At 36.7% G+C, this 14,826-nt stretch overlaps 1 protein-coding gene across 1 annotated transcript in view; it reads left to right on the top strand.

Annotated features, from left to right (window-relative positions):
- Positions 1-3,915: 3,915 nt before the first annotated feature.
- LOC107736004 (uncharacterized) overlaps positions 3,916-14,826 on the top strand; it is a 58,162-nt gene continuing 47,251 nt past the window's right edge. Inside the window, exons 1-4 of the mRNA XM_016547527.1 lie at positions 3,916-4,132; positions 5,392-5,594; positions 11,045-11,208; positions 12,553-12,666. Of these exons, the coding sequence (XP_016403013.1) occupies positions 3,916-4,132; positions 5,392-5,594; positions 11,045-11,208; positions 12,553-12,666 (698 nt within the window). The remainder of the gene's footprint in view (positions 4,133-5,391; positions 5,595-11,044; positions 11,209-12,552; positions 12,667-14,826) is intronic.

Below are 14,826 nucleotides of genomic sequence, written 5' to 3'. Positions count from 1 at the left end.
CTTGGAATTGCACATTTATATCTCGCAATTCTGCATTTATATGTCACAATTCTGAGTTTATTGAGATTCTGAGTTTTTCAGAATTAGAAGAATGGTCTCAATTGTGAGATATAATTTCAGAATTGCGAGAAAAAAAAATTCAGAATTTAAAAAAAAGAGAAAGTCACAATTGCCTTTTTTTTTTTTTTTCATGCCGACAGTGCAGCCCCTCGGCCACGTCCACAGATATAACTTCAGCTTTAATATCTCGCCTTGTCCAATTTCTGTGGGCACGGGGCAGAGGGGCACGAGAAGGGTTATGCATACAGAACATTTCGTGTTTCTCCTCTGGTTCCCACTGTAGTCGCAGTCCCTGGAGAGACACCCGGCCGCTCAGAGAGCTCTGAATAATACACTCTCACACAAATAGGGTGCTGTCAGCAAGCACTCATTTTAAGTGACTGGTCTCAGTTGCTTTGAGACTAGAATTGGGAATCAAGAATCGGATCTCTTTTTGAAATAAATACTGGAACCAAATGAATTTTACGACCTCATTTCTGTTAATGGTATTTGAAAATCTGTATTATTCTATTGATGGGATGTTGTGTAACACAGCCTTCACCGTTGTCATGGCGATCGAGACCACAGAAGATCTTTCCAGCATTTGTGATTCCTGGGCGTTTGTGTATTTTAAAATGTCTATTGTTGGTATATATTCCACTTCAGATGGTTTTGCATGTGTAAAATATAACAAATATTAAGTGGTAATTTTTCAACAGCTTATTGCGGAGAGGAAGCCTGCATTTGCCACAGAATAAAAAAAAATCAAAAGGTAATAGTAACTTTTTATCCCAATTCAGACTTTTCTCTCATAATTCAGAGAGAAAAAAAATAGAATTGCAAGACACAAACTCAGAATTCTAACTTTCTCGCAATTTTGAGTTTACATTTCGCAATTCTGACTCTTTTTTTCTTGGAATTGCACATTTATATCTCGCAATTCTGCATTTATATGTCACAATTCTGAGTTTATTGAGATTCTGAGTTTTTCAGAATTAGAAGAATGGTCTCAATTGTGAGATATAATTTCAGAATTGCGAGAAAAAAAAATTTAGAATAAAAAAAAAAGAGAAAGTCACAATTGCCTTTTTTTTTTTTTTTCATGCCAAAAACAGGTTTCCATAGAGAGATGTACTATTAAGCAACCACATTTACAAAAATAAAATGGATGGAAAAAACAAAAACAAAAACAAAAAAATTAAGTAGGGCCTGGAATTACTTGACAGTGTACTTTTTTTCACTTGGGCCTGTAAGTAACCACCCAGAACAACCTAGCAACACCTTAACCACCACTTGTTTTGTTTTGAAACTACCTAGCAACTCCCTAACAACATGCTAGTAAAAAAAAAACACTCAGACCACCTTAGCAACTGCATTGCAAACACCTCGGAAACCACCCTAGGCAACAGTATTTTTCATTCAGATTTCCAGGTAGAATCTTTGAAAGGAATCTGAATCAAAATCCTTAGAATTTGAATTCCCGTCCTGTGCACTTTTTATGAATTTGCCTTAATTTCTGTAGTTCCCTTTTCTTTTTACTCTTTTATTTCACTTGCTTTCCTTCCTCAATACTTAACTTTGAATATGATCATGCTCTTTTGGTTAATCAACACATCTTTTTGCCTTTTTTGCCGTGAAATTGTGAACATTTATGCTGCATAAGTTTAAAGGAAAAATGGAAAGTCGCTGTGGATTTGTATCGCTGTATTGTTAATGTGTTTTCTCCACATGTTTAATCATAATGTTTATAATACCGAGGCATTTTGGACTCAACAAGGCAGAAACAACTCAATTTTTGGGAGGAGGTAGTTTTATATCAGAATGATTGAAAACTCCAGGAGGCTCTGCGCGGGGACGACGCTGTTGTTGAGCTGTCTAACGTGGCACAAAGCATTGTGGGTTTGTTTATCTTGTGGGGGGAGATTGACTCATGCATACTCTGTTAATTAAATCTCAGTAACACGTCAAAGCAGGGCTAAGCTAATGTTTCCACCGGCTTACTCTTGAGGTAAGACGTTTGCTAATTCATAATGAGGGAATTAAAAGATTATCCTAAGAAGATTACAATGATGCATTGTATCACCAAAGTTTTATTACATATTATAAATAATGCAAGCCATTTATTTGCTATAATAATCACTGTGCTCAGAGGCGAGAGAAAAGCACTCGCTGTGTGTCAGGTTTTCCTGCGAGGGGCACTTCATCACTTTTCAAACCATCCATTATGAAAAAATTACCTTATAGGAAAACAGCATCATTTAGTGGTCCATCACAGGCTGTTGAGATGCAGGACGCTGCAGCCCTGCGGCGCTGATAGAGACTGCTGCATGCCTTCAAAGTCAATTCCAAACTAAACACATTTTTCTCTCGCTGAACATTTGATACTCATAACACCATTTTAATTAATGTGAGGTGCCAGGGGCCACTGAGACTTGATTTAATAGTAATTGTGGCTCACTGTTTAATTGCAGTTTGACACTTGAAACTTCAGTATAAGATACAGTGTGGCACAAACAGTATGATATAATTAAACCCAGTCCAAAAGATCTGCTGGAACATTAGGAAAAGAGATTCTGTCTGTCTGTCTGTATTATAATTTTTTTTTTTTTTTTGAGAATATCGAAAAGATTTTCCTGGCTATAAAATGTATATATTTATTTGCTTGTTTAAATTTGTATTTTATGTTTTATTTAAATAAAATCAGAAATTTTTATTTCCTGGCTAGAAGAAAATATTTATTTATTTATTTGATATATTTATTTATTTTTTATATATTTATTTCACGCAGTCATACCTCAAACTAATATCAGTTATGTGCAAAAATGGAAGGTTTTTAAAAAGCACGTAGCATTTAAAATTCATGAACATTATATTATAGAACAAAACCTCAGTCTGTTTAGAATCAGGACCATTTTGCAACCATTGCTAAGGTCTTCTGAGTGGTTACTATAGGGCATTGCTAGGTGAATACTAGATTGTACTGCGTGATTGGGTTCTATTTACAATTTAAATTTTATAATATTGTATTGTACACATACGAATCATATGCGTATTCTCCCAGCAATTACAAGTTTAGTTTTTTTTTGTCTCCTCTCTCAACAAGCTTCATGATTTGAGAAATCATTCATTTCTGTCATTCATATCTGAATCAATATTTCTTCCTAAATGCTATAGGAACTACAGTAAGTGTTACAATAGTAAACTCATGGTAGACTTTCATAAGGAGTAGTTGAGCATCTGTGCACAGATATAGTCACACGATTATTAAAAGAAACCCACCTTCTAGACTATCAGTATCTGGTGACTGGTGTCACCCGTGTTGGACATCCACGGCCGCTGGTCACATGAGGACACGTGTCTTATCGCCCCACAGCAGCCCTGACTCTGAAGAGGTCGTCACACTTATCTCCATGCTGTTGTGAAAAGAAAAAAAAAAATCCTGCTTGGATTAAACCTCAGGTGAGAAACCAGCCTGCTGGCCAAATATATATCGAATGCAGGATCAAACGCATGTTAATCTCCTTTGACTTATAAATGAAAGGATGGGTTGAGGTTTTTAATCAATTCTGGCTAGCAAAATGGACATTAAAGATCATGTGAAAGAAGTCATTTTGGTAAGATCTGTACAAATAGTGTCCTACAAGTTCCAGTAGTGACCTGTAGATGACAGTGTGGTTATTAAAACAGTTTAGCTGAGCAATGCAGTGAAGTACATTTATCTGACTCTTTCTAAGCTATTGAATTGCTCTACATGTAACCCAAACAGGTTCAGTGATCAGAAAATGGTTGAAAAGGGAAGGTTACTGAAGGTCAAATGATGTTGTTGTCATTGATTATAATGAGCAGCTTATGAAAACATCCCGGAAGGAAGAAGCCATGCCTGTGTGCTTTTATGGAGGGCTGTGGGCTGATTTACTCCCTCAGACGCCAAGCAGCACCTCAACGTCATACATTTTCATGAACATCATAACAAAGTCGTTTGGTCACGCCCTAAAAAAGATTGTACGGGATGGTAATGGACGTTGTGTGGAGTGCAGAAGTGTGTCGTCAAAGTCCTGGGGCTTCGGTGAAGAGATGTCTGTCTGTCTGCCAGGTCTGAAGCATAGGATGAGGCCTGACACTTTTGGCAGGTCCCTGTGTCAGTGCTTTAGCACACTCTCCTTTACAGATGCGACACTTTTTTTTTCTTTTTCTTTTTGTAATACACTGGTCCTCACTTTTCTCATCTTTCTTTACCTAAAGAGAACTACTTTTTTCTTTCTTTCGGTATTTTCATTATGTGTTTGAATAGTTTTCTTGATTTGTCCACTATCTTAAATATTTTATTTCAATGACCTTCTAAATAAATAAATAGTAAATTAGTCACATTTCAATTCAATTATTTTATCCACATTTTTATTACATTTTTATTTTATTATTGTATACATTTTAAGTATACTTTTTTATTATTTATTACAATAATTTTATAATATAAAATTACTTAAAATCACAATGAATTTCAGTAAATAAATAATCCTTTGTTAAAACAGTCAAATTATAATTTATTTTTTGCATATATTTTTAATGTATTTTAGTATGCTTGTCCATTATCTTAAATGGTTATTTCCAATGACCTTCTAAAATTATTTAATTAATTAAAATAAATAAACCAATTAATATTAAAAGTCAAATTATAATACAATTTATTTTATACTTTCTTGTTTGTATTATCAATGTACTTTTCAATATTTTATTAAGTCATCCACTATGCTTTTTCAATGACCAAATAAATAACTGAATAAATAAATAATGGTCAAAATAGTCACATTTTAATTCAAAAATATGTATTTTTCTGTATTTTCATTTTTAATGTATTTCTTGACTCATCCACTATCAAATAAATGTTTAAAATAGACAAATTATAAATTGATTATTTTATCCATACTTTTTCTGTAAACATTTTTCTTATCCCCTCCATTATCTTCAATTCATTTTTTCAACAAACTTGATTCTATGGATTAGAATGTGCTTTTTGACCTGGATGATGAGGTCAAAGGTCAAACTTTCCCTTCAAAGTATCTCCTTGTATTAATGGTAACACTTTTCAAATCTATCATTATTTGCTTTTGTCATAATCTATATTCCATTAATGTACAACAGTATAAAACTGTCGCAGGCCTTAGTGACATCAGCAGAGAAGAAAAGTCGTTTCAGAGATGGAGGAAGTTTGATGAAAGACTATAAAAAACTACTTTTTCTTTAGAATTACATGCACTGACAATATGACCAGGAGCAGGTATTAAGAAAGTAAACAAGATCAGTTTTGATTTCATATTGACTTTAACTATGTCCTCTTAATATTTCTGATTCCAGATTTCAGGAGGACTGTCAGGACAGGGTGTTGTGTTAATGTGAGGAGTGAAAACACACCCTTCGATGTCAGTGGATGTGAGCCGGTGACAGCATCATCACAAAACTTGCCCGTCACAGCCGGCTGCTTTGGCTTGGGCCCGTGGCTTTGTGGAGCCCAACGGGCCGCAGGCTGCCAGACCCTGATCAGAGGAACTTTCACGCCTGTCTGATTTCCATCAGTTTCATATTTCTCAACATAATCTCTCACTCTGCCATAGTCTATCTTTCATAGCATGCTTATCTCTCTTAACTCCATACTCTCTCTCTCCCTTTCACTTACAGTGGTGAGTTTGGAAATCCTGTTGTCAAAAAGAGCGTCTGCTTTGTGAGTGAAAAGGTCACTTTTTCCCCGCTTCTTTCCTGGAGCGGTCAGCACTACATGCATTTTTGCCCCGATATCACATTAATCTCTGGCTGCTCCGAGATTGACGCTTCTGACAATCTGACCCTCGGATTTTGGCGACCTCTTGACCTCTCCTCACTGGCAGCATGGTGGAGGTCACAGAGTGGTGAGAAAAATCTGACCGGGATGAACTAGCTTGTCAAACCGACCCATCATGCTGTCACCACAGCAACTATTACAAGGTCTGAATGTCTTTTTACTTTTCTAAGCACCATGATCAGGTCATCGCTACATCGCTCCTGCCTCCACAGGCAGCTGTCTACTAAAACAGTATCCTAACTAAAATGAAACCTCATAAGTAATTGATTTGGAACGCTCTCCATAGGCAGCAACTCCACTTATAATTGATTTCCATAGACACTGTTGTTAGCATGTTCTACACCTCTTAGCTGAGGCATAGAAATACATAGCATGCACAAATATTGGTTAAAATAGTCACTTTTTAAAGCAACAGAATGCACTTTTTTTTTTACCTTGAAATATCAGTTTTAAAATCAAACTGGATGGTACACTGACTTCTAATAAGGCGAATGGCTTTTGTTTCTTTCCAAACGTCTGCTCTAGGTCACAGAGTGGTGAGAAAAATCTGACCGGGATGAACTAGCTTGTCAAACCGACCCATCATGCTGTCACCACAGCAACTATTACAAGGTCTGAATGTCTTTTTACTTTTCTAAGCACCATGATCAGGTCATCGCTACATCGCTCCTGCCTCCACAGGCAGCTGTCTACTAAAACAGTATCCTAACTGAAATGAAACCTCATAAGTAATTGATTTGGAACGCTCTCCATAGGCAGCAACTCCACTTATAATTGATTTCCATAGACACTGTTGTTAGCATGTTCTACGCCTCTTAACTGAGGAATAGAAATACATAGCATGCACAAATATTGGTTAAAATAGTCACTTTTTAAAGCAACAGAATGTACTTTTTTTTTCTTTCCTTGAAATATCAGTTTTAAAATCAAACTGGATGGTACACTGACTTCTAATAAGGCGAATGGCTTTTGTTTCTTTCCAAACGTCTGCTCTGGGAATATTTGGTGTGAAATTCGGACAGCGAATTGCGACAGCAACAAATGCACGTGTACAGCGATCTACTGTAATTATGATAACTGTAGGGGGCTTTAAAAAAAATACATACTGTAAAGTTGCTCTAATAAGTGAATTATGTTATCCATTTTTTTCTGGAACATTTTATTTAGTTTCTATTTTCAGCATTCATTATTATGAATGAACTTTTTCATTGAATTTAGAAAATAAATAGCATTTACAAATATTGGTTAAAATAGTTATATTTTGGTATTTTATCCATACTTTTTCAGTATACATTTAAAAATGTTTCTTGACTAGTTTGAATTAATTTTTAAAATCACTTCTAAATAAATGCTGTGCACAAATATTAGTTAAAATAGTCACTTTTAAAAATTTGTATCCATATTTTTTTCAGATAATATATGATCAAATATATGAATATCTAGTTTTATTTTTTAAATTAATTTTTCATTGAACTTTCAAATAACTTAAAATAAATAGAGTTTTGGGTTAAAATAGTCATATTTTAGTATAATAAAAAATAAATAGTATGCAAATATATTGGTTCAAATAATCAGAGTTTTTTATTTTATCAATACTCTTTTCAGCGTTTTTCTTGTCTCATCCACTATCTTGAGTTGCCATTTTTGGGAATGTGTAAGATATGTGCAGCACAATATGTGTGTAAATGTTGAGAAAGAGAACGTCTTGTTAATATGGTACATTGCCGCCTAGTCAGACTAATGATTTTAAATTGTTAACTGCCCTCTGGTTATAGCTCAGCGGATTTCACAATATTTTAAAATCAGTCGTCCCGTATGAAAGCCAGAGTTAACAAATGACATTTGAATCAGCCTCTGTGATCGAGTACCATAATGGATTAAATAGCCCTGACATTTCAACACATGCGCCACATTTTACCTCTCATCTGTCACTGTTACACCACATGACCTCTGTGCTTTTAATCTCTTTCTTTCTCTCTCTCTCTATGATTGCGATGTCCAGCTCATTTGTATGCTGTCCTAGTCTGACTATCTTGCTGGTGGCTGGAGCCAAAGTTGTGGCATAGGATAGATTTGAATAGATATTAGACTGAATCTCACAAAACTGTCAAGACCACGTCTGGGTCTTATTTCAAAAGAAATTATATTTTGTTTAAAGAAAATGAAGCCTATTTTTAGGACCATAAGGATTTTTGTTTTGCACTGTGACATTATTACATCACAGTAAAGCACATTCCTCCCAATTCTTATTACTCAGTTCTAAATAAATAAATAAATCTCATTCTTATTACCGTAGACTGGAGAATGTTTGGGAATTTTCTTTTATTTTTTTCTTTCTGATAACAAATCATTATTTTTGCTATTCAATTTGTTGCACAGAAATTACTTATTTCACCTTTGTCATGCAAATAATGGCAAAAGTGTTTTGCATGCTTCGTAAGTAGTATTTGAAGATGTGTAATATAAAGTAGGACCCAATCAATCAATCAATCAATCAATCAATCTCCTTGCTGTAGACTGGAGATCATTTAGAAGTTTATTTATTTATTTTTTCATTTTTGCAATTCCATTTGTTGCACAGAAATAACTTTTTGCTTAAGTAAATATAATCAATACACTTTCACACACACACACACATACACACACACACACACACACACACACACATTCTAAATATATATAATTCAAATATATACAATTATATATATATATATATATATATATATATACACACACACACACATACATATATTGTAGTGTGTATACACACACACACACACACACACACACACACACTAACACCACTAAAGGTATGTATATATCCATCTCAGGAACCGCACGCCAGTGGTTTGAGTCTTACCTCTCAGAGTCTTACCTTGAAGGACCTCTCAAGGTATCTTGAAGAGGTGAGGTGTCCAAGTCGCAACATCTATATACTGGGGTGCCTCAGGGCTCAGTTCTTGGACCACTTCTCTTCTCTGTCTACATGGCATCACTAGGTTCTGTCATTCAGAAACATGGCTTTACATATCACTGCTATGCTGATGACACTCAACTCTACCTCTCATTCCATCCTGATTCCATCAGCTTGTCTAACAGACATTTCTTGTTGGATGACCCACTGCTAAAAGGACATACTATCACAACAAAATTAACAATTCGCCTAACTCTCGCATGCTCTTTAAAACATTTTCCTCCCTCCTTTGTCCTCCTCCTCCCCCTCCTTCATCAACTCTAACAGCTGACGACTTTGCCACATTCTTCATTAATAAAATTACAAACCTCAGTGCACAATTTGCCACACCACAAACTGTCAAACACATCTTACCAGCAAACATACACTCGTTTTCATCCTTCTCTCCACTCTCTGAGGCAGAAGTCTCTAAACTCATCCTTTCCAATCATCCTACTACTTGTCCGCTTGATCCTATTCCATCTCATCTCCTTCAAGCCATTTCTCCTGCCGTTGTACCTGCACTCACTCACATCGTTAACACATCCCTTCACACTGGTGTTTTTCCCTCAACATTTAAACAGGCTCGTATAACCCCACTTCTTAAGAAACCCACTCTTAACCCAACTCTTTTAGAGAACTACAGACCGGTTTCCCTTCTACCTTTCATTGCAAAAACACTTGAACGAGTTGTGTTCAACCAAGTCTCAGCCTTTCTCACACAGAACAACCTCCTGGACAGCAACCAATCTGGCTTCAGAAGTGGACATTTGACTGAGACTGCCTTGCTTTCAGTTGTTGAAGCCCTAAGACTGGCAAGAGCGGCTTCCAAATCTTCTATACTTATTTTGCTGGATCTGTCTGCTGCTTTTGATACGGTGAACCACCAGATTCTCCTGTCAACCCTATTGGAAAATGGCATCTCAGGAACCGCACGCCAGTGGTTTGAGTCTTACCTCTCAGATAGGTCCTTCAAGGTATCTTGGAGAGGTGAGGTGTCCAAGTCGCAACATCTAGCTACTGGGGTGCCTCAGGGCTCAGTTTTTGGACTACTTCTCTTCTCTGTCTACATGGCATCACTAGGTTCTGTCATTCAGAAACATGGCTTTACATATCACTGCTATGCTGATGACACTCAACTCTACCTCTCATTCCATCCTGATTCCATCAGCTTGTCTAACAGACATTTCTTGTTGGATAACGGACCATCGCCTTCAACTCAACCTGGCTAAGACAGAACTGCTTGTGGTTTCAACAAACCCATCACTTTATCAAAATTTCACCATCCAGTTAGGCTCATCAACCATAACTCCTTCATAAACAGCTAGAAACCTTGGAGTTGTGATTGATGATAAGCTGAATTTCTCAGACCACAATGCTAAAACTGGGGTCCTGCAGATTTGCTTTATACAACATTAGGAAAATCAGGCCCATTCTTTCAGAACATGCAACACAACTCCTTGTTCAAGCTCTTGTTCTATCCAAGCTGGACTATTGCAATGCTCTCTTGGCAGGTCTTCCAGCCACTTCTATCAAACCTCTACAATTAATCCAAAATGCCGCTGCAAGATTAATCTTTAATGAGCCGAAAAGAACACATGTCACACCTCTGTTCAACAATTTGCACTGGCTACCAGTAGCTGCTCGCATTAAATTCAAGGCATTAATGTTTGCCTACAAAACCACCACTGGCTCTGCACCCATTTACCTAAATTCATTACTTCAGAGTTATGTGCCCTCTAGAAGCTTGCGTTCTGCAAGTGAACGGCGTATTATTGTGCCATCTAAAAGAGGCACAAAATCACTTTCACAAACTTTTACATTAACTGTTCCCTCCTGGTGGAATGACCTGCCCAAATCAATCCGAGCAGCTGAGTCCTTAACCATCTTCAAGAAACGACTAAAAACACACATGTTCCACCTTTATTTGACCCTCTATAAATAAAACCTTGCTACTTGTTCTGCGTTAGGCTAAGACTTGTTTGTCATTTGCACTTACATATTGTTGCTCTTTTGTTAGTTTTGATTGCTTCTATTGTCCTCATTTGTAAGTCGCTTTGGATAAAAGCGTCTGCTAAATGACTAAATGTAAAAGTAAATATACGCTATATACAGACAGACAGACAGATAGATAGATAGATAGATAGATAGATAGATAGATAGATAGACAGATAGATAAAAACTGTTGTATCTGTTGTATCTGTAACTGTTGTGTAAAGTATCACACATATTATGGGATCCATCTGTGGGTCACAAATTCTTTGGTCAGTCTCATGCAGGAAGGTGAGAGGGAGAAGGGGAAGGCAAAATCCACCATCACCCTTCATCTGTGTAGCCTTGAGAAGGGGAGGGCAATGCCTGCTTCCCTCTCTCTTTCGTCTTGGTACAGAGAGAGGCAGGGAAGCAGCAAGGAAAGAGGAACGGCAAGACCGGATCTGGAAGAATACCTTTGCAATAGCAGATCTGAAAGTTTCAACTCCAGCTGAATACAAATGAGGACAGGCTGGGCTGTAAAGGCAGGCGCAGGCTGAGTTTCTCTCCATGAGCACACACTCGCTTCACGTCAGGGTCCTGATCACAATGTTGGGGTTCAGTTTTCAATAACGAGTGATTATTACACGGCTGCATATAAATAAATAAATGGACATGAAATATTGATTGGATTTTAAATTAGTTTATTATGTGAGCAGAAAGAGAGCGCAGAGTGGTACGAGAGACTTGAAACTATCACAGCTGTGTTGAAAATCATTTTGCTGGGACGATGCTCAATCATACAGTTTAGCATCAATATGCAAAAATATTTTGGAATGAAAATGATTTTTAATAAACAGCAGGTTCAAAATATCTGTATGTGGCTCCGAGTGTTTATTCTGGCAATCGATTTATTTAATTACATCTGGATAATTTGGCCAGTGGGCAGTGATATACAAATAATGGCCAGACATTTTAAAATAAAAGTGACTTGCAAGTTTACATTGATTAAATAAAAGTGTGTTTGAGTAGAATATATGATTATTCAAAGATGGATACATTTGAAAGTGTATTTGAATTTGATGAAGGAAAATAAATGCACTGAAAACTTGTGAAAACAAAACAGTAGACTAATTTTTGTAGACTAATAATTGAGACATATACGGTGCTGACGCTTTAATGAGAGTTCTTATGACTGCAATCAAAACATCCACATGAAATTAGATTTTAGTGCTGAAATGATTTTAATTAGGGAAATCAAGCTGTCCATAATTACAGGAGCAACAGAGGTCTCTCTCCTCTGTGTCAGAAAGCCACAGGACACTTGATGTACGTCAGGACTTCATTAGTACAGACAAAGAAAACAGTACAACTCTGCTATTTAGTTTCCCTCAAGAAACTTTTTAACAACCCCTCACACATTCTAAGCTCACAGCTGAAAACACCTCAACAACCCTCCTGTCCTGAGCTCCAGTAACTTCGCTGTTGTAACATTGTTATTTGGGTTTATGTATTTGTTTATGCATTGGATAATTGTTCAGTTATAATTCAGCATGAATGTATGAAACGCACACACACATACATACATATATATTTTTTCTCCTCAATTAGGCTATATCCCACCAAAGGTAAACGACGTGTTCATAAATATTAACAATAATAATAACAGGAAAAAGTTAGAGTCACATTGGTTTGTACAAGTTAATATGTAGCATGTAAAAAGTATATTCATATATGTGTATATTCTCCCCCCAAGGAATCTCCGGGAACTGCGTATGGAAACAGTGCAGCTGGATCAACATGCCAAGGAGATGGAGAGAAGACTGGAGGAGCTCAGACAGCATATGAACCAGCAGAAAGAGGAGAGGGAGTGAGTGAAACATGGAAGGGAGGGACAGCTTGTTGAATTAATGAATGAGTGAGAAGATGAATAAATTAACGGGCCAAACAATGACTGTGACAGAGAGCGCTGAGATAAAAGAGGAAAGGTAAACAATGAAACGACAATGAATAAAATGAAAAACGTAGGAAGAGATAGCAAGTGAAAGAGAATGAGAGACTGTGAGGGTAGGTGTGCAGGCAAAGACAGAGGGACTTCAACAAATAATTCACCCAAAATTAATATTCTGTCAGTGTTTTTTCACCCTTCCAAAACCTGTATGCAAATATTTTTTTCCCTATACAATGACAGTTTAAAGTGACTACGGCTGTCAAACTTTAAAAAAAAAATCTGCATAAAAGTCCTCTAAAGCCATACATTTACATTCATTTATTTGGCAGACTTTTCTCCAAAGTTACTAGCGTTGCATTGAAGGCCCTCCTTGATGTGATGTCATTTTAAAGTTATACATATTTATGTTTAAATATGAACTTGAACAGCAAAAATCACATTGGATCTGATATTTTCATTTCCTGTTTGAGTCACTTTTATACTTTGTAACACTTTTATGTGGCTTTGTAAATATACATTAATCTAACTTGACATTCGTCATAGAAATGCCAGTGCCAATCAAACCCAGTGCATACGTGCTTTCTTAAGGGTATGGGTCACCTAAGTGCAGTAGCTTGTAGAAAGACGCTGACATATATAGTTAAAGGTCGCCAAAGACAACCTAAAGTTCTCAAAGACACCATCTGCATTAAGTTCCCAACTACTGCACATCCATACAGTTCTGTTCTGTTCCTTAGAATTTATCTGATGAAAACGTGTGGGTTAGTTTAAAGGAATAGTTCACCCAAAAATGAAAATTTGCTGTAAAATTTACTCACCCTCAGGCCATCCAAGATGCAGGTGAGTTTGTTTCTTAATGGGAACAGATTTGGAGAAATGTAGCATTCCATCACTTGCTCACCAATGGATCCTCTGCAGTGAATGGGTGCCATCAGAATGAGAGTCCAAACAGCTGATAAAAACATCACAATAATCCACAAGTAATCCTCACCACTCCAGTCCATCAATTAAAGGTGGGGTAAGTGATTTCTGGTAACCAATGTTGACATTTGAAATCACCAAAACAAACACGCCCCTACCCCAAAAGCGTCTCGCCCCTATTTTGATAGCTATGCCCCACACATACGTATGCAACCTGTTTTTTCACCCTTCCAAAACCTGTATGCAAATATTTTTTTCCCTATACAATGACAGTTTAAAGTGACTACGGCTGTCAAACTTTAAAAAAAAAATCTGCATAAAAGTCCTCTAAAGCCATACATTTACATTCATTTATTTGGCAGACTTTTCTCCAAAGTTACTAGCGTTGCATTGAAGGCCCTCCTTGATGTGATGTCATTTTAAAGTTATACATATTTATTTTTAAATATGAACTTGAACAGCAAAAATCACATTGGATCTGATATTTTCATTTCCTGTTTGAGTCACTTTTATACTTTGTAACACTTTTATGTGGCTTTGTAAATATACATTAATCTAACTTGACATTCGTCATAGAAATGCCAGTGCCAATCAAACCCAGTGCATACGTGCTTTCTTAAGGGTATGGGTCACCTAAGTGCAGTAGCTTGTAGAAAGACGCTGACATATATAGTTAAAGGTCGCCAAAGACAACCTAAAGTTCTCAAAGACACCATCTGCATTAAGTTCCCAACTACTGCACATCCATACAGTTCTGTTCTGTTCCTTAGAATTTATCTGATGAAAACGTGTGGGTTAGTTTAAAGGAATAGTTCACCCAAAAATGAAAATTTGCTGTAAAATTTACTCACCCTCAGGCCATCCAAGATGCAGGTGAGTTTGTTTCTTAATGGGAACAGATTTGGAGAAATGTAGCATTCCATCACTTGCTCACCAATGGATCCTCTGCAGTGAATGGGTGCCATCAGAATGAGAGTCCAAACAGCTGATAAAAACATCACAATAATCCACAAGTAATCCTCACCACTCCAGTCCATCAATTAAAGGTGGGGTAAGTGATTTCTGGTAACCAATGTTGACATTTGAAATCACCAAAACAAACACGCCCCTACCCCAAAAGGGTCTCGGCCCTATTTTGATAGCTCCGCCCCACACATA

The sequence above is a fragment of the Sinocyclocheilus rhinocerous genome, unplaced genomic scaffold (assembly GCF_001515625.1).
Source record: "Sinocyclocheilus rhinocerous isolate Xijiao unplaced genomic scaffold, SAMN03320098_v1.1 scaffold942, whole genome shotgun sequence".
NCBI lineage: Eukaryota > Metazoa > Chordata > Actinopteri > Cypriniformes > Cyprinidae > Sinocyclocheilus > Sinocyclocheilus rhinocerous.
This window is presented reverse-complemented; position numbering and strand designations above follow the sequence as displayed.